Source organism: Podarcis pityusensis (genome assembly GCF_964106645.2).
Source record: "Podarcis pityusensis genome assembly, chromosome: 18".
NCBI lineage: Eukaryota > Metazoa > Chordata > Lepidosauria > Squamata > Lacertidae > Podarcis > Podarcis pityusensis.
In genome coordinates, this window is record NC_138043.1 from 5,015,269 (window position 1) to 5,035,156 (window position 19,888).

The 19,888-nt window shown below is 52.0% G+C and overlaps 1 protein-coding gene across 3 annotated transcripts in view; it reads left to right on the top strand.

Annotated features, from left to right (window-relative positions):
• Positions 1-15,038, top strand: part of ANO8 (anoctamin 8) — a 51,723-nt gene extending 36,685 nt beyond the window's left edge. For 2 of the 3 annotated variants that reach the window (XM_080988772.1, XM_080988774.1), the window contains exons 11-18: positions 95-150; positions 1,760-1,834; positions 4,308-4,451; positions 5,758-6,522; positions 8,356-8,547; positions 9,799-9,930; positions 10,925-11,035; positions 12,640-15,038. In XM_080988772.1, coding sequence (XP_080844898.1) covers positions 95-150; positions 1,760-1,834; positions 4,308-4,451; positions 5,758-6,522; positions 8,356-8,547; positions 9,799-9,930; positions 10,925-11,035; positions 12,640-13,314 — 2,150 coding nt within the window. In that variant the 3' untranslated portion in view covers positions 13,315-15,038. The remainder of the gene's footprint in view (positions 1-94; positions 151-1,759; positions 1,835-4,307; positions 4,452-5,757; positions 6,523-8,355; positions 8,548-9,798; positions 9,931-10,924; positions 11,036-12,639) is intronic. The other variant, XM_080988773.1, reaches the window with a different exon arrangement.
• The last annotated feature ends 4,850 nt before the right edge of the window (positions 15,039-19,888 follow it).

Sequence of the window (19,888 nt, forward strand, 5' to 3'; positions counted from 1 at the left end):
CTTCTTCCCTCCCTCCCTCCCTCCCTTCCTTTCCACCCCTTCCTTCCTTCTTTGAGATAGACATCCTAAACATGAAATTTCCCTCTCCTTGCAGAAAATTACCGTTTGCAGAGTGCCTACGAAAAACACCTCATCATCAAAATGGTCTTGGTGAGTTTGGGTTCCCCGGCTGCAACGGTTGGGCTGCCCTGTGTCTGTGGGAACGGTGGAGGGAGCCACTGATTCGCATGCAGAACGTACCAGGTTCAGTCCCCGGAGACCCCCTGGGGCTGCTGCTGCCAGCCAGTGTTGACAGTACTGGCCTCGGTGGACCCGATAGTCCAAATCCGGTGCGTCAAACTAGTGGATTTGACGGTTTGTTGAGACAGGAACAGGAGCCTTCGATAACCTGCTTGGAACCGGCTGCCTTCCCCACGGAGTGTGTGTGTGCAGATAGAAGTGGGCAGTGTCGTCCTACTTCACCTGTTGGACAGCAGCCTGGGGAGCCCCAACAGCCTAGTGGGCTTGACAGTTTGTCGAGACAGCAAAAGGCGCCTTTGCTAACCGGCTGTAACCTGGCTGGCTTCCTCGCAGGTGGGGGGGCAGCTAGAAATGGGCTGCGTTGTCCTACTTCACCTGTTGGACAGCAGGCTGGGGGAGAGAGAGAGCAAGGGAGAAAGGAGGAGGCAGCAGTAAATTTCCGAGCACAAGTGCTGGTGCTGACCTTGAAAGCCTTAAACGGCCTTGGCCCAGTATCCCTGAAGGAGCGTCTCCATCCCCATCATCCAGCCCGGACACCGGGGTCCATCTCCCGAGGGCCTTCTGGCGGTTCCCTCCCTGCAAGAAGCGAGGTTACAGGGAACCAGGTAGAGGGGCCTTGTCGGTGGTGGCACCCGCCCTGTGGAACGCCCTCCTGCCAGATGTCAAGGAAATAAACAACTATCTGACTTTTAGAAGACATCTGAAGGCCGCCCTGTTTAGGGAAGTTTGGAGAATCTATAGTTACACCTGTCAGGGCATAACAGGAGTGTCTCTCAGAGACTCCTCTCTAGCAAGTTTACAGGAAATGTGTCTATCTAGGAAAAACATGAAGGGTTGTTTTTGACTGCCTTTTAAATATCCCACACTTATTCGGCTCAATTGACTAGTAAACTCAGAGGAAACTCAAAGCAAAAATTTGCGGGAAAGTGGGATGGTTATAGAAGATATATTCAAAAATAGTTTTGACTCCATACTAGCATTCGAGTGATAAAGGAACTAAAAGGAGGTGGATAACAATTAAGGATTTATTATGTTTTGAGAATGTATTATAAAAATTATATAGAAAGGTTTATTGTTTTGTGTACATTCAAATGTAAGATAAAATATATGCAAAGGGGCTTGACAGGAAGTCAAAGTTGAAGAAAAGATTTTGGAAGATAAAAAGGAAAAAATATTTACTTTCATTATTATCATTTTGTGTGGGTGTGTGGGTGTCTGCACATATGTTTGTTGTTGTATGCAATGTTTGGGAGGAAATAAGACAGTAAATAACAAATAACAAACTAAATATCGATGTATGTAATTTTTATTTCTTAATTATATTTAGTGATAGTATGGCTGTATTGTTTTTTGTAACATAAAACCATTCAATAAAAATTATTTTAAAAAAATAAAATAAATATCCCACACTTAATGTAGCCTTCCCAAGTTAGGTTAACCGGAGACAGGCCCCAGGAGTTGGGGAGTGAAGCGCAGTAAATATATATATATAACATCTCCCCTCTCTCTTTTTCTCTAGTTTCAGTTTGTAAATTCATACCTAAGTCTTTTCTACATCGGATTCTACCTCAAAGACATGGACCGCCTCAAGGAGGTATGGGATTCACGGGGTATAAATAATAAAATTATTATTATTATTATTATTATTATTATTATTATTATTATTATTATCATTATTAGGTCACAGTGCCTGAAGCTGTGAGAACTGGGGCTGAGGGTGAGAACCCTCCCTTTCAGTTTCTCTGGTTTTCCTCACTTCCCTCCTCCTGGATTCCATCTTCCACCTTCCCATTTCAGTGTGTGAATCAAGTACCGCATTTTTCGCTCTATAAGACGCACCAGACCACAAGACGCACCTAGTTTTTGGAGGAGGAAAACAAGAAAAAAAATATTTCTGAATCTCAGAAGCCAGAACAGCAAGAGGGATCACTGCGCAGTGAAAGCAGCAATCCCTCTTGCTGTTCTGGCTTCTGGGATAGCTGCGCAGCCTCCATAAGACGCACACACATTTCCCCTTACTTTTTAGGAGGGAAAAAGTCAGTCTTATAGAGCAAAAAATACGGTATTTTTAAAAGTCATCACGAAAGCTAACCCTAATACTTGCATTCCCATATTCTGCGATTTGTCCCAAGCACCCGCAAGCCCGTTTGCCTAACAGAACAGATTTGTGTGTGTGATTTGCACCAATATATGCATTTTTAATGAACACTCCCCCCTGATTCCACACCCCCGTTGGAGAACCAAATTGCAAAATTCAGAAAAGTGACAATTTTGAACAATCGCGGCATTTCGGTCCCCGCCTTGTTTCTAGAAGAGGGAACCCGGGTGGGTTGTGCAAACGGAACCAAATTTCTTCCCATCCCCTTAAGGTAAAGGTAAAGGGACCCCTGACCATTAGGTCCAGTCGTGGCTGACTCTGGGGTTGCGGCGCTCATCTCGCTTCATTGGCCAAGGGAGCCGGCGTACAGCTTCCGGGTCATGTGGCCAGCAGGACTAAGCCGCTTCTGGCGAACCAGAGCAGCGCACGGAAACGCTGTTTACCTTCCCGCCGGAGTGGTACCTATTTATCTACTTGCACTTTGACGTGCTTTCGAACTGCTAGGTTGGCAGGAGCAGGGACCGAGCAACGGGAGCTCACCCTGTACCGGGGATTCGAACCGCCGACCTTCTGATCGGCAAGCCCTAGGCTCTGTGGTTTAACCCACAGCGCCACCCACATCCCCTTAGCATCCGCCAATTCCTGCTTTAATCGCTGTTCCTCCGCCGCGAGCTGTAATAAGAGCGTTCCAGCTTTCCACTCGCTCCCCGGCGGATGCCAGCTTCGCAGAGCCAACGATGACACCAGAAACCCACTTTGGGGGGTCCAGGAAAATGCATAGAGGGGGATGCTATCAATGGGCTCCTAGCCACAGTAGAGATGTCCTCCAGTCACTGCTGGAGACAGTAAATGCCTCCGTTTCCCCGACATCAGTTGCTTGGGAAACCAAAAGGGGGGGAAATTGCTGCCGTTGTTCTCAGGCCCTGCTCGGGGGGGATTCCCTTTTGGGGGGAAGCATCTAGGTGACTTTGAGGATAAGAGTCTGGCCTTAGATGGCTCCCCTTTGGCCCGATCCGGCTGTAGAACATGCCTTGGTTTCTTATGGGTTTCTCATTTCTTCTGCTATCCGGATAGCAGAAGGCATTTGCTATCTTCTCATTTCTAATGGGTTTCTCATTTCTTCTGCTATCCGGATAGCAGAAGGCACTTGCGTGGTCAGTCCACAGCAAGTCCAAAGAAATGAGAAATTTCATGCAGTATATATATCCTCCAGGCACCCTCTCCCCCTTCCCCAGGAATCCAGCCACATCAGCTTGTACACGCGGGTTGACATCACAGATGTTCCTGCTTTGGTACTCTTAACCATAAAAGTGTGTTCCTCTTCCTGTACTCTTGACCATATAAGGGTATTCCTGTTCCGGCACTCTTATCTTGGGGTAAGAAGGTCACCAACTCTCCTGGCGCTGTTCCCGGACTAGCTCTGTGCGTCAGAGTGTGGTCGGATGTAAGATAAGACCCAGACGTGCAATCCCTGCTCCACTGGAACAGCCAAGGCCACTCATTGCCGTCACGGACTGATAAGGGAGAGGGCTTTAAGCACTTGTTTATACAGCTTGGTTTTCTGTTTATACATCAATTCAAGCTCAAGCTTCCTGAGCTTGAAAAGCTCAAGTTAATGCATTTTAGAAATGCTCCCTTGGAGGAGGAAAATGGGGATTTTGTGTCAGTTTCAAACTGACTGCACAGAAACCCATTCCTTCATTTTCGGTTCCTAAATGAAGCCTCCATGGGCAGGGGCAGTCTACCTCTGCCTGGCGCAATCCTCCCTCTGGTACGTGAACCCGACGGGCGTCCATCAGCGTCTTAAAGAACCCAGCTGACGCATCCAACATGGGTCGCCCGCCACTTCGAACCCTTCGTCTTCTCGTTCCGTCGCATCGTTTTTTTGGTTCGGTTTTGATTTTGCATTTTCTCTCTCTCTGTGTGTCTCTCTCCCTCTGTCCGTCTGTCGGCCCTCCGCCTTCCTCAGCTCCTGCTCATCTTTTCCCTCTTCCAAAGCCTCGTGCGTCAGCTCAGAGACGCCCTCCTTCCCACCGTCATTCTCCAATTTCACCTCTTCCTCATCTCCTTTAAGGGCCTGTTGAGCTTCTGTTGGCAGCTGGCTGTCTCCAAAGTAGGAGCGCTGGGCTGGGGTCTTGGGGGGAGCGGAAAAGGCAGAGGGATGGAGTGGGGAGCCTGGGAGAAAGACCTGATTTTTAATCTCATATTGGTTGGCCTGTGCTGTTACGGGAACGTGCCTAGGGCCCAGGGGTCAAGGGTCTTGCCGTTCGAGACCCCGACAACGTCTCGCACGAGGGAGACATGGGCACCCGTTCCCCTATCTAGGAGGCAGCTTACAGCTCGCTCCCAAAGGCGGCAGCAATGCTCCCAAACCTGGACGGTTTGGAGGGAGTAAAGGTAAAGGGACCCCGGGCCATTAGGTCCAGCCGTGGCCGACTCTGGGGTTGCGGCGCTCATCTCGCTTTATTGGCCAAGGGAGCCTGCGTACAGCTTCCGGGTCATGTGGCCAGCAGGACTAAGCCGCTTCTGGCGACCCAGAGCAGTGCACGGAAACGCCGTTTACCTTCCCGCCGGAGCGGTACCTATTTATCTACTTGCACTTTGACATGCTTTCGAACTGCTAGGTTGGCAGGAGCAGGGACAGAGCAACGGGAGCTCACCCCGTCGCAGGGATTCGAACCGCTGACCTTCTGATCGGCAAGTCCTAGGCTCTGTGGTTTAACCCACAGCGCCACCTGCATCCCTTTTTGGAGGGAGTCAATATCTCTAAATAGTCGCAAGGTATCACGAGCGAGGAGAGAGAGGATGTTTGTGCGTTCCCTTCTTGATTTTAGGGTTCCCATTGGGAGGATGGGGTTGGTTCATTTGGTTGGATTTAGGTAGGCCCAACTCAGCTGCCTAGGGGCTCTGCTTACGGTTCCTATATAGAGCCCCCATGGACATAGCCAGTCTACCTTAGAACAGGAGTGGGAGAAGGCTGTAGCGCTCATATCCTGGTTCACCAGGAGGCTGGACTTATTGGGCCCCCTCTGGCCCAGCTCAGCTGCCTCGTGGCTCTTCTCATTATTCCTAAATAGAGCCTCCATGGACATGGCCAGTCTACCTTAGAACAAAAGTGGGAGAAGGCTGTAGCTTTCTAGGGACTTCCCTTTGGGGGGGGGGGGATCTGCTTGGCCGCTGATGAAGACAGGAGTCTAGGCTTGGTGGGCCTCCTTGGGCTTGGCCCAGCTCCCGCTACAGGGATCCTCTTAAGTTAGAATCGTAGCGTTGGAAAGGACCCCCTGGGGGTCGTCAAATCCACACACCCCTGCAGTGCAAGAATCTCAGTTCAAGCATCCGGGTCAGGTGGCCACCCAAGGAAAGACGTTCTTGAGGTTGTCCTTTCCCTGACCAGCCTCTTCTCACGTTCCTCCCAACAGATGCTGGCGACTCTCCTCATCACCCGGCAGTTTCTGCAGAACGTGAAGGAGGTCTCTCAGCCGCACCTCTACAGCAAATTCAAGCGCGGGGATCTGAGCACGCAGAACCTCCGAGAGGTGGCCCAGACTATTCTTCGCCTGCTGGCCCAGAAGTGTGCCCCGGCCAGGCCCCGCGGAGCCCACCACCGGGGCCCCCGGCACGGCGGGGACCCCCCAGCCGGCCACGGCCCGGAGGCGGCCGAGGGTCCGGAGGGGGCTCCCCGCGGGGAGAAGAAATGCCTCAACGGCGGCTGCGGCGTCCCTGAGGAAGAGGACGAGGAGAGGAAGGACTCCGACTCGGAGGACGAGAGCATCATCGACTGCGGGCTGAAACTGAAGAAGGTGAGCTTCATCGAGAAGGCCGACCGCAAGGCCGGCGACCCGGGTCTGGAGGAAGGGGCCAGCTTCCTGGAGGAAGGCAGCCCCACCATGGTGGAGAAAGGCATGGATCCAGCCTCCGTCTTCGAGCTGTGCGAGGACGACGACGAGAGCGACGAGGCCTCCGGGAGCCCCCTGCGGGGAGCACCGGAAGCCAAAGAGCCGGCCGTGACCATGAGGGCCCGGAGGCCACGGGGCGCCAGGAACCCCTTGGAAGAGGGCGAGGAAGGCGAGGAGGGAGAGGAAGGGCGGAAGTCCAGCAGGAGCTCCTGGATCGACCCACCAGAGGAGGTCTTCGCCGCCCAGCTGGCCCAGGCCGAGGTGGAGAGCTGCATGAAGAAATACGAGGTGAGCAAGCCGGCATACGGGGCAGCACAGATGAGGAAGAGGAAAGGAAGGCACATCGGGGTGAAGCACGGGGGGGATGGACAGGGCATAACTGTCAAGTGTCCCTTATTTGGCGGGAAACTCCCTTATGCCAGCGCCGTGTCCCGCTGCTGTCCCTTATTGATGATGTCCCTTAAATTTCCCGGGTTTCAAAGGAAGAAGCTCCTCTCCCTCCCTCCCTGCCGGCCAGGGAAGAGGGAGGCTCCAACTGGGTTGCTTGGCTGCCTGGCCCGCCCCCCTCCGGCCTCCTCTCACCAGCCTCGGCCCCCGGGAGCCCCTCCCCGCCGGGACTGAGGAGCCTTGAGAGGAGAGCGAGGGCAACCATAGAGAAAGCAGTTCAGAGAGAGGAGGCGGAGGCGGAGGCACAGGCAGGTGTTCCAAGGGCTAACCATAGAGGGGGAAAGCGGAGGAAGGACCGCAAGCGCTTCTCCCGTAGATTTGTAGTGGTAGACTAGCATAGATGGTCTGATCTGCGGGTTTACTTCGGGCGCTATTTCCCCCCTCCTCCTCCTGCCCCGCCTGATGGAACTGAGAGCTGCAGATGGAGCACGAGAGAAAAGATACAGAACTGCGCAAAAAGTGGTTGCTGCTTGTAATGATTTAATTGCAGTGTTTCATCACCTGGTGTCTGGAGCAGCAACCTCTGGAAACGAAGGGCTAAAAACTGCTCTCCCAAATTATCTGGACCCTTTTAACTTCGTATTTCAGCTGGTTGACTAAAATCCCTTCTTTTGGCTGCTGGTCCCTTATTTTCGAGGCTGCTGGTCCCTTAATTTCAAATCTGTAAGTTGACAGCTATGGGACAGAAAAGTGGTTGGGGACCTCAGGAATGACCGAGAGATAATAACCCAGTAGCCTCAGAGGCAAGAACAGGGGTCAGCAAACTTTTTCAGCAGGGGGCCGTCTGCGCACGCGCGGGTTACAATTCAGCGCTTATGCGCAAAGTGCGATTTAGCGCCTCTGTGCATGAGCAACCGCCAAAACCCAGAAGTAACCCGTTCCAGTACTTTTGGGTTTCGGCGGTCCGTAACCAGAAAAAACGCAACCTGAAGCGTCTGTAACCCGAGGTAAGACTGTATTATAATATATCCAGCTGCGTCCTCCTTGGACGAGGCCGGTTGAAACGAAGGAGTCATCATCAATGTACCGTATTTTTCGCTCTATAGGACGCACTTTTTCCCCTCCAAAAATTAAGGGCAAATGTGTGTGCATCCTATGGAGCGAATGCAGGCTCCTTGGCTTCAGCGATAGCAACGTGAAGCCTCTGAAGCGCGGAGGGAGCGCTCCCTCCCCGCTCCGGAGGCTTCGCGTTACTTTCGCTGAAGCCTGGAGAGCGAGAGAGGTCAGTGCGCACCGACCCCTCTCGCTCTCCAGGCTTCATGGATAGCCGCCTGGAGCCTTTGGAGCGCAGCGGGAACTCGCGCTGCGCTCCAAAGGCTTCGGGTTCCTTTTGATGAAGCCAGGAGAGCAAGACTCTCCTGGCTTCAGCAGAGAGGGAGAGCTGTGCAGCGCCCCTTCCGCTAAGCGGGAGGAGAAACGGAAGGGGCTCCATTTCTCCTGCCACTTCGCTGAAGGGGCGCTGAGCAGAGAGGGGGAGAATTTTTTGCCCCTGTTCTCCCCCTCTAAAACAAGGTGCGTCCTATGGTCCGGTGCGTCCTATAGAGCGAAAAATACGGTAATAACATTATTGTTATTCTCTCTTGCACACCAATCCCCTCCCTTTCTCTTTCTCTCTCTCTCTCTCTCTCATACACCCCCCCCCATTTCTCTTTCTCTCCTCCCCCCCTGATCCAGGACACTTTCCAAGACTACCAGGAGATGTTCATCCAGTTTGGCTACGTGGTCCTCTTCTCGTCCGCCTTCCCTCTGGCCGCCACATGCGCCCTGATCAACAACATCATTGAGATACGGAGCGATGCCTTCAAGCTCTGCACGGGCCTCCAACGTCCCTTTGGCCAGCGGGTGGAAAGCATCGGGGAGTGGCAGGTAAGGTAAAGGTAAAGGGACCCCTGACCGTTAGGTCCAGTCGTAGCCGACTCTGAGGTTGTGGCGCTCATCTCGCTTTATTGGCCGAGGGAGCCAGCATACAGCTTCCGGGTCATGTGGCCAGCATGACTAAGCCGCTTCTGGCGAACCAGAGCAGCACACAGAAACGCCATTTACCTTCCCGCCAGAGTGGTACCTATTTATCTACTTGCACTTGACGTGCTTTCGAACTGCTAGGTTGGCAGGAGCAGGGACCAAGCAACGGGAGCTCACCCCGTCGCGGGGATTCGAACCGCCGACCTTCTGATCGGCAAGTCCTAGGCTCTGTGGCTTAACCCACAGTGCCAGATGGCCTCTATACCTGGAGGCTCCATTTAACTGTCATAGCCATCCATTAGGGCCTCACCTCACTCCCTGTGACTTCGCATTCACCTGCCGAACCCAAGGCTGTGTCCTGAGGCAGCAGTTTCTGTAAATTTATTCTTCTTCCATGAAGCAAGTTGTTCGTTCCGTCTGTCCCAAATCTCCAGGCAAGTCCATTACAATGGATGACCCTGACTTCCAGTATTATTGGTGATCTCTCCCTCCCTCCCTCCCTCCCTCTCTCTCTGTCCCCTTCTTCCACACCGGCCAATGTTTTATAAAACCATTTTTCTAAAAAAGGTGAATTGCTTAGAATTCATGCTTTAACTTCCTTCCGATACTGTTCATGGGCCTCGGCCCCATCGTCCAGCCCGGACACAGAGGTCCAGCTCTGAGCGCCTTCTGGCGGTTCCCTCCCTGAGAGAAGTGAGGTTACAAGGAACCAGGCAGAGGGCCTTCTCGGTGGTGGCACCCACCCAGTGGAACGCCCTCCCACCAGATGCCAAGGAAATAAACAGCTACCTGACTTTTAGAAGACATCTGAAGGCAGCCCTGTTTAGGGAAGTTTTTAATGTCATATGTTTTATCGTGTTTTTAATATCCTGTTGGGAGCCGCCCAGAGTGGCTGGGGAGGCCCAGCCAGATGGGCGGGGTATAAATTAAAATAATAACAATAAAAATCCCCACAAACGAAACAGTCCCTGACTTCAGGTTTATAACTCTTACGAAGCCACGACACAAAAGGAAAACGGGTTGGTTGGGAGGAGGAAATAAGCAATCTCAGCAGCAAGTTCTTAGCTACGTAGCTGTTCTGGTAACCAGCAGGGGTTCTGCCAAAAATTGCTAGTCTCTATTAGAAAAAAAATGTCCTTCTTTTCCCTTCTGCAGAAGGTGATGGAAGCCATGGGTGTCCTCGCCATCGTGGTGAACTGCTACTTGATCGGTCAGTGTGGACAACTTCAACGCCTCTTCCCCTGGCTCAGCCCAGAGGGGGCCATTATATCCGTGGTGGTGCTGGAGGTAACACCCTTTTCTGCCGTACACACACATACCCAACTCGGTTCTCCCCCTTCGGACCGCGATCCCAAGGTGAAATACCCCAGTTCCGTAACTGGGAAGTCCCAGGTCCGCCCACTAAGATCTGCCTTTCTGCTTGGGCTCCATTTGAGCTAGAACACCAAAGTCGTGGTTTGGTGCTAACCATGGTTTGCTGAGCAAACCACAGGTCGAGCAAAGAAACCAACGGTTTGCTCCTTGTGTGGCTCTTGCCTTTGCACCCCAGCTCAGCGAACATCATGGGTCGGGTTGCCGAACAAACGACCATTCAGCAAGGCCACCGGGTTCTGACATGGCAGCAAACCATAGCTGTCAACCGTCCCTTATTTGGCGGGAAAGTCCCTTATCCCAGAGCTGTGTCCCGCTGCTGTCCCAGATTGATGATGTCCCTTAAATTTCCCGGGTTTCAAAGGAAGCAGCTCCTCTCCCTCCCTCCCTCCCTGCCGGCCAGGGAGGAGGGAGGCTCCAACCGTGTTGCTTGGCTGCGTTGCTCACCCAATAAGGAGTCTAAGAACGACTGGGGGGTGGAGCTTGCATGCCTTGTGCTGATCAAATCGCCTTTGCTCAGCGCTTCCCAGCGGAGAGGTGACGGTGGTTTTCCTTGCTGCATCCCTTTGCCGGGTTGCTGCGCTGTGGGAACCACCACTTGAGGCTTCGTTTGGCTGCTGGCTGGGCTTTCTGCCTTTGGCTCGGAGGGGCTCAGAAGTCGAACATACCTGTGCCCTGAAAATCCCTTATTTTGGCTGCTGATCCCTTATTTTCGAGGCTGCTGGCCCCTTATTTTCAAATCTGTAAGTTGACAGCTATGCAGCAAACCATGGTTCTAAAAAGCCTCCGGCAAACCATGGTTTCACATGGGGTGGTGTTGGAAAGCAAGACAATAGCAGCAATGGCAATGTCTTATGCCCAGGGAGCTGTAGACCTCAGCCCTTCTCACCCCACTGTTTTCTCCCCATAGCATTTTGCCCTCCTGCTCAAGTACGTCATCCAAGTGGCTATCCCGGACATCCCCGGCTGGGTGGCGGAGGAAATGGCAAAACTGGAGTACCAGCGGCGAGAGGCTTTTAAGGTGAGTCTGGCCCAGTCACACGCGATTACTCAGGAACAAGCTCTCTTGACCCCCGGGGATGGCTTTGAACGTGCTGCAAGGGTAAACTCGGAATCCTGACAAACAGAAGTACTGTTTTTGAGGGGCAGGGGGTGGGCGGGTGTGGAGGACTCCCTGGTCCTGAATGGGGCAACTGTGCCCCTAAAGGACCAGGTGTGCAGCCTGGGGCTCATTTTGGACTCAGCACCGTCCATGGAGGCGCAGGTCAATTCTGTGTCCAGGGCGCCTGTCTACCAGCTCCATCTGGTACGCAGGATGAGACCCTCCCTGCCCGCAGACTGTCTGGCCAGAGTGGCGCATGCTCTGCATTTAGGTTAAACACCTCCCCTCCAAAAAAGAGAAACAACAACAACAATAATAATATTTTACTATTTATACCCCACCCATCTGGCTGGGTTTCCCCAGCCACTCTGGTGGCTCCCAACAGAATATTAAAAACACAATAAAACATCAAACACTAAAAACTTCCCTAAACAGGGCTGCCTTCAGATGTCTTCTAAAAGTCAGATAGTTGTTTATTCCCTTGACATCTGATGGGAGGGCGTTCCTCTAATTGATGCTGTTAATTTTGCCATCGCCGCAAATTCAAGAAATTTGGTTCTGCATTCTAATCATTCTAGTATCTCCCGCGGTTAGAGGGAACTGCTGGGTTGCGGGGGAGGGATTGGAAGTGATTAATTGAAATTGTTAAAGACTGGTTTAGTATTTAAGAGATTTAAATTTCTATAAAGATTCTATAAGTAAAGCAGAAAGCGGCAAGAAATATTAAGTAAAGGTATCAGAGAGGAGACCAGTGTAAATGAAAACATGAGACTTACGGTTTTGTTACATATGATTTTATTTTGGAGTTGTCTGCTTATTTTGTAGTTGTTTGTTGTAAAGAATGTATATTAGGTAAAGGTAAAGGGACCCCTGACCATTAGGTCCAGTCGTGACCGACTCTGGGGTTGCGGCGCTCATTTCGCTTTACTGGCCGAGGGAGCCGGCGTACAGCTTCCGGGTCATGTGGCCAGCAGGACTAAGCCGCTTCTGGCAAACCAGAGCAGCGCACAGAAACACCGTTTACCCTCCCACCGGAGCAGTACCTATTTATCTACTTGCACTTTGACGTGCTTTCGAACTGGTAGGTTGGCAGTTGCAGGGACCGAGTAACGGGAGCTCACCCCGTCGCGGGGATTCGAACCGCCGGTCTTGTGATCGGCAAGTCCTAGGCTCTGTGGTCTAACCCACAGCGCCACCCGCGTCCCTCAAATAGGAGATCATTCATCTCTAATTCAAGAGCCCGCAAGAGTTTATGATGAGGACTAGCGACATGCCTGGTTTTGCACACACCTTCCCGCTGGAGCGGTACCTATTTATCTACTTGCGCTTTGACGTGGTTTCGAACTGCTAGGTTGGCAGGAGCAACGGGAGCTCACCCCGTCATCGCGGGGCTTCGAACCGCCGACCTTCTGATCGGCAAGCCCTAGGCTCTGTGGTTTAACCCACAGCGCCACCCGCTTCCCTGAATGTATATTATGTGAATTAAAAACATGAAACATGACCCTGTGGTCTTCCTTCCTCAGAAACACGAGCGCCAGGCGCAGCACCACTTCCAACAGCAACAGCGCCGCAAGCGAGAGGAGGAGGAACGCCAGCGCCACGCCGAATATCACGCCCGCAAGGAACGGGAGAGCGGGCGGGAGGAGGGCAAGTCGGACGGAGGGGGCCCCGAGACCGGCCACGAGAAGAGCCAGCCCAAAGGGAAGGGACCGGGGGGCTCGGGCCACGGCTCAGAGAAGCCCAAAAGGCCCAGCTCCCTGCTGGCCACCAACAACGTCATGAAACTGAAGCAAATCATCCCGTTGCAGGGGAAGTTCCTATCTGGGGGGGCGGGGGGCGGCGGCGGCACGTCGGGGGCGCGCTCCCCGCAGTCCCCCACCGGCACCGACAACAAACTGCCCGGCTTCCTCAGCTTCAAGTTCCTCAAATCCCCGGAGACCAAGCGGGAGGCCACCACCGAGAAGGTCCAGTCGCCCACGAAGCCTTTCAACCCAAGCAAACTGTTCAACTTCAGCAAGTCGGAAGGGGGGAACGGCGCAGCCCCTCTTCCGCAACAGCAGCCACGGCCCGGGACTTCGGCGGACGAGAAACCCGCGGCTCAGAGATCGCACCTCAACGGGCTGGTGGACGATGAGGCCGAGGAGGAACCGGAGATCCGAACGGCGGCGGAGGACGAGGGTCCGGGGCACAAACTCTAACCGTCCCCCTACCTCCGGGCGAGGGCTGGGGAGAGAGAGAGAGAGGACAGGGAGGGAGAGAAAGGAGGAATTGGGTCGCCGGTCGGTTCTTCAAGCAGATTTGGGGCAGGCAAGGGGCTTCCAGCGGGTTCACCATTTGGCCATGATGGTGGCACTTGGGGCAGTCAGGGGAGATTCGATTTGGCAGCTTGCTGAGGTCGCAACCTGAAAAGGAGAGGTGAAAGTTTTCCCCTTCCCCAAATATCTCTGATGTCCCGGATGGGTCAAGTTTGGTACCTGGTTTGGGCTACTGCTGGCGGCCGACATGTTTGAGGCACGCTCCAGCTCAGGAACGGCAGAGGCAGAAGAACCTCAAAATGGAGGGGGTGTCTGCAGATTTTTGGGGTGCGATATCCACAGGTTTTTGGGGTGCGGCTGTTGACTGGCAGCACATGGCTTCCTCCTCAACCCCATCAGTTCCCTTATCAGAGCTGTTCCTGCAGTCTTTCTGAAGGGCTTTTTGTTGCATTTCGGAGGAGAAGGCCCCCTTCCACCACCCCCCTTTGGGCAAAAATCTGTGGGGTCTCAGCCAACCCCCTATTTTAGGCTAGAGAGGAGAGCCCACAAACAGTGAGTTTGGGGGAATTCTATGAGGAGAACAAGGTCTGCTTGACTCTCAAGAGTCCTGTCGGATTGTGTCCCCTCCTTCCAGGTAATCCCCCTTTGTGTTTTGAGGGGCTGTTCAGCCCCCGCTTCTTAGTCTTGCAGCTACTCTACATCCGCCCCAAAGCAGATTTGGAGAGGATGGAAAACCTTGGCACAGATTTGCTCCTCAAATCCCTCTGCTCAACATGAGGAATGATGGGTAATGTTAATTCTCGGGTCTGTGTTTCCTTCCCCCACCTCGCTCTAACAGCAAAAAGTATATTGTATTTGGCAAAGTAAATCACTGCCTTAAAACGGAGAGGTTGGGCTAAGTACCTCCCCTCAAAGGTTGCGTTTGAAAATCTGGAAAGGGGCAGCCTTCGCAGCGAAATCGTAGCCTCAGCTTTGCCTCACGTTGCATCAGCCAAATTTTATTCCAATGATTTCCGAACAGGCTGTGTGCAAAACCAGCCATGTCGCTAGTCCTCATCGTAAATGCTTGTGGGCCCTTGAATTAGAGACGAATAATCTCCTATTTGAGGGATGCGGGTGGCGCTGTGGGTTAAGCCACAGAGCCTAGGACTTGCCGGTCAGAAGGTCGGCGGTTCGAATCCCCGCTGCGACGGGGTGAGCTCCCGTTGCTCGGTCCCTGCTCCTGCCAACCTAGCAGTTCGAAAGCACGTCAAAGTGCAAGTAGATCAATAGGTACTGCTCTGGCGGGAAGGTAAACAGCGTTTCCGTGCGCTGCTCTGGTTCGCCAGAAGCGGCTTAGTCATGCTGGCCACATGACCCGGAAGCTGTACGCCGGCTCCCTCGGCCAGTAAAGCGAGATGAGCGCCACAACCCCAGAGTCGGCCACGACTGGACCTAATGGTCAGGGGTCCCTTTACCATTTTTAATCTCCTATTTGCCTCTCACCTCTCCCCGCCGGTAAAATCTGCCCAGTAAAACAGAACAAGCCCCGCCCTTTCCCTTTTTCTGCTTGAAGAACAGAGGTGGAATTTGAAGTACCAGGAAGCGGTTGGGAGCAGACGAGACACTGTTTTGAACCAACGTCCATGCATGGTCAACATATCTTGCACTAAACAAAATGAAAACAAGGGGATTATTTTTTGGTTTTGCTTTTCCTGACGGTGCTCGTAAAAAAGCAGGCGGGGGATGGGTGGGGGCGAGAAGGGATGGTTCTGGAAAATCCATGATTTTTTATTTATTTTTTTATAATTTTCAGTGGCAGGGAAAACAAAGGCCGAGGAGACATCGCCTCGCCTTTGCAACATGTGAAAGAGACCGGTGCATGCTTTTTCTCTCTCAAAAAAGGACAAAATTATTGCAATAAGGACTTCAGACCGCAGTAGCAGTGCCAAGGATGGAATTTAAACAGCCTGCCGCTGCCTTTTCTTAATTTGCTGTGTGAATAGGATAGAAGCAGGGAGAGTTTAGGCCAGATTTTTTTTGGGGGGGGGGAGGGAAATTCACAATTAATTGCAGGTATTCTGCCGTTTTTAATTTGGCGCAAGCTGGAAAATCGGTCACCGTAGCTTAGAGAGGTAGTCACAGGTAGAACTTTTAGCCATTTGGGGAAATGGGCAGGGCGTGTGCCTGGCAAGGCTTTGTGTGGGGTTGGTTTCTGCCCCCCCTTCTTTTCCCACAGTCGTGAAACTCTATGTCCTACGGAGGGGAAAACCCCCAGCCCTTTGCGCCCAACCACAGCTACTTAAAGAGTACACAGGTCTCCCTGCTCCAGCTGTTTCGAAATCGCATCACCATCACACGCGCCGACTCCCAGCTTGCAAAATGCTGCGGTTAGTGCTTCGCTCACCTTAGAAGGGATGGAGTTAGGGCCACCTTTCCCCTCCGTCCGTCGCGGGCCCCCCAAATGGATTACGCCGCAAGCCCAGAGACAGAATCTCAGGTCAGATCCCGAGGAAACGGCATCTTTTGTCTCCCCCCCCCCATTCGCCACCTGACTTACGGGGAGGGCCGCTTTGCAGAAAGAAAGAAACAAATAAGGGAAAGAAATCGCCCCGCTCTCCAGATCTCTAGCTGTGTTTCCCTCGACTTCGCTGGATTCGATGCACCATTGGCCAATAGTGCAATTCCACCCCCCCTGCTAAAAAAGCCATTGAAAGCAGTCATGTGCTGCGAGGAACTTAGACATGACGGCCGTTTCCGTCGCTGACCCTTTGAGGTGGCAAGGCAAGGAAGAGTGGTACCCACATGTCTACAACTGCAAACCGCTCTCTGAAAAACATCAGCCGTGGCGGACGAAAGAATGGACTGCATTTGCTTATATCGTTCTTCCACGGTGGAAGCGCTATGTTATTATTATTTTTTTTGCAACGGGCAACGAGCTTTTTTCCTTTCTTTTCGGTAACAGCAATAACGCGACGATAGCAGGTGGGGATTGGTGCTGACGACCCTTACGGATTTCTTGCAGATTGCCGTATTTTTTGCTCTATAAGACTCACTTTCCCCCTCCTAAAAAGTAAGGGGCAATGTGTGTGCGTCTTACGGAGCGAATGCAGGCTGCGCAGCTATCCCAGAAGCCAGAACAGCAAGAGGGATCGCTGCTTTCGCTGCGCAGCGATCCCTCTTGCTGTTCTGGCTTCTGGGATTCAGAATATTTCTTTTCTTGTTTTCCTCCTCCAAAAACTAGGTGCGTCTTGTGGTCTGGTGAGTCTTATTGAGCGAAAAATACAGTATGCATTAACGCCAGAAAAGGCTTGCGGGGTTCTTGCGAGGGTCCAGCTCGGAGGAAGGGTCCATTCGCCAGGTGGACTGCAGGCACCTGAACCCCATCGTTGTCCCCCCCCGAGAACAGGACACAATTTAGCCAAAGTGGGCAAGCGCTTAACCCACTGTAGAAAAAGCGAGCACTTGCGACAGGTTATAGACGCTGTCTTCGCATTGCCTTTATTGTAGAAGGTGCTTCGACGGTGGCCCACTAATTCATCGACCTTCATCATGTCAGCCTACCAAAGCTTCAAACCCGGCAGGGGGGAATTTGGGGGAGTGCCTCTCGGATGCAAGGGACGCAGGTGGCGCTGTGGGTTAAACCACAGAGCCTAGGACTTGCCGATCAGAAGGTCAGCAGTTCGAATCCCCGCGACGGGGTAAGCTCCCGTTGCTCGGTCCCTGCTCCTCCCAACCTAGCAGTTCAAAAGCACGTCAAAGTGCAAGTAGATAAATAGGTACCACTCCGGCGGGAAGGTAAACGGCGTTTCCGTGCGCTGCTCTGGTTCGCCAGAAGTGGCTTAGTCCTGCTGGCCACATGACCCGGAAGCTGTACTCCGGCTCCCTCGGCCAATAAAGGGAGATGAGCGCCGCAACCCCAGAGTTGGCCACCACTGGACCTAGTAAGTCAGGGGTCCCTTTACCTTTTTACTCTCGGATGCAACAGAGATCCTTGAAGGTGATAGGGAGGTGTGGTGAGAATACAGTTTGTGGACCCCCCAAAAAACCCAGCACCCCCCCCACCAATGGCAAAGCCCGAACACAGATTCCTGCGAGCAATTTATACAAGCAGCTGTGTCAATGTCTTACTCTTCCAAGCAATGAACTGTCCGAAAGAATTGTGGGGAGGGGGTTTGTGATTGTCGTCGGAGCGGGACAAGAAAAAAGGGGAGTAGTACTATTATTATTTATTAACTTGCTGCATTTTAATTTATTTTTGGCGTCTCGGACAAAGGAAGGAAACAAAAGAAAAAAAGCATTGGGGCGGGTTTTCAATTTCTTTTAAGTTATTTTTTTGTCATATTTTTGTAATATCAGCAGAAATGCAATAAAAAAAAAAGATATATTTCAACAAGAGGGGAGCGAGACCCCCGGGGAGGAATTATTGCACGCACCTTGCAAACGATCTCTTCTCCATTGCTAGAAGATACACAGGGTCCCTTCTCCCAAACTCTTGGATTTGAAAGCAGTTTTAAGAATCAAATGGGCAAAATATGCAAAAATCACAATTGTGGGGGAAACTGTGAAGCCAGTCAACGCCTCAACATAGCTCCATCCTTTTACAGTGGTACCTTGGTTCTCAATCCGTTCCGGAAGTCTGTTCCAAAACCAAAGCGTTCCAAAACCAAGGCGTGCTTTCCCATAGAAAGTAATGCAAAGTGGATTAATCCGTTCCAGACTTTTAAAAACAACCCCTAAAATGGCAATTTAACATGAATTTTACTATCTAAAGAGACCGTTGATCCATAAAATGAAAGCAATAATCAACGTACAGTGGTACCTCAGGTTACATACCTCAGCTTCAGGTTACACTCTGCTAACCCAGAAATAGTGCTTCAGGTTAAGAACTTTGCTTCAGGATGAGAACAGAAATTGTGCTTCGGCAGCGCAGCAGCAGGAGGCCCCATTAGCTAAAGTGGTGCTTCAGGTTAAGAACGGACCTCTGGAACGAATTAAGTACTTAACCCAAGGTACCACTGTACTGTACTATAAAATAAATAAGACAGTATAGTAGATGATTTAAAAAAAAAAAAAAAATTCTTACTTGCACCGATGATAGTCATTGTTTAGATGAGGGGCTTTTATCCATTTCCGCAATCGCACAATCCATCAATCAGTAGCTGAACTGGGTTCCACACAGTCACAAAAACAAATGAACCGAAAAAGCATCCAAAACAAAAGGCAAAATAAATAGCAAAAACAAAAGCACCAAGCTTAATGCATTCCGGAAGTCATGTTTGACTTCCAAAATGTTTGAAAACCAAGGCACAGCTTCTGATTGGTGCAGGCGCCCCGGAAACAATAGCCAATAGCCGCATTAGACGTCCAGCTTCCGAAAAACGTTCGAAAACCGGAACGCTTACTTCCGGGTTTTTTGGCGTTTGGGAACCAAGGCGTTTGGGAACCAAGGTGCCACTGTACCAGACACTGGGATATATCAGTATATCGCGACTTTTAGCTAGCGATGTATCACGATGTCGAAAACCGGGTATCGCCCAGCCCTACTCCTCACGGTCCACTCTTTCCCACATGACCTCTAAATCTAAGTCCTGGGGGTGGGGTTCCCTAACCTGGAGCAGATTTATGGGGTGCCTGGGAGGAAAAGTCCCATTGCACAGCTAAACATCTAGCGGAACTATTGGGTTGGATTCCATGGCTGTGGTTCCTGTGCATTCTGAGGGTTGGACTCATAGCTGTCAACGTTTCCCTTTTTTACAGGGAAATTCCCTTATTCCGAATAGGATTCCTCGCAAGAAAAGGGAAATAGTTGACAGCTATGGTTGGACTAGGGACGCGAGTGGCGCTGTGGGTTAAACCACAGAGCCTAGGACTGGCTGATCAGAAGGTCGGCGGTTCGAATCCCCGCAATGATGGGGTGAGCTCCCGTTGCTCGGTCCCTGCTCCTGCCAATCTAGCAGTTCGAAAGCACGTCAAAGTGCAAGTAGATCAATAGGCACCGCTTCGGTGGGAAGGTAAACGCCGTTTCCATGCGCTGCTCTGGCTCACCAGAAGCGGCTTAGTTATGCTGGCCACATACCCGGAAGCTGTACGCCGGCTCCCTCGGCCAGTAACGCGAGATGAGTGCCGCAACCCCAGAGTCGGCCACGACTGGACCTAATGGTCAGGGGTCCTTTTACCTTTTTATGGTTGGACTGCAAGGCCCTTGGGGGGTCCCTCACAACTCTGTATGATACAGCGGCCGTTGAAAAGGACGGCTTTTACTTAACTCAGGTCTGTTCAGTTCAGAAGAAGAGGAGGAGTTTGGATTTGATATCCCACTTTATCACTACCCTAAGGAGTCTCAAAGCGGCTAACATTCTCCTTTCCCTTCCTCCCCCACAACAAACACTCTGTGAGGTGAGTGGGGCTGAGAGACTTCGAAGAAGTGTGACTGGCCCAAGGTCACCCAGCAGCTGTGTGTGGAGGAGTGGAGACGTGAACCCGGTTCACCAGATTACGAGTCTACCACTCCTAACCACTACACCACGCTGGCTCT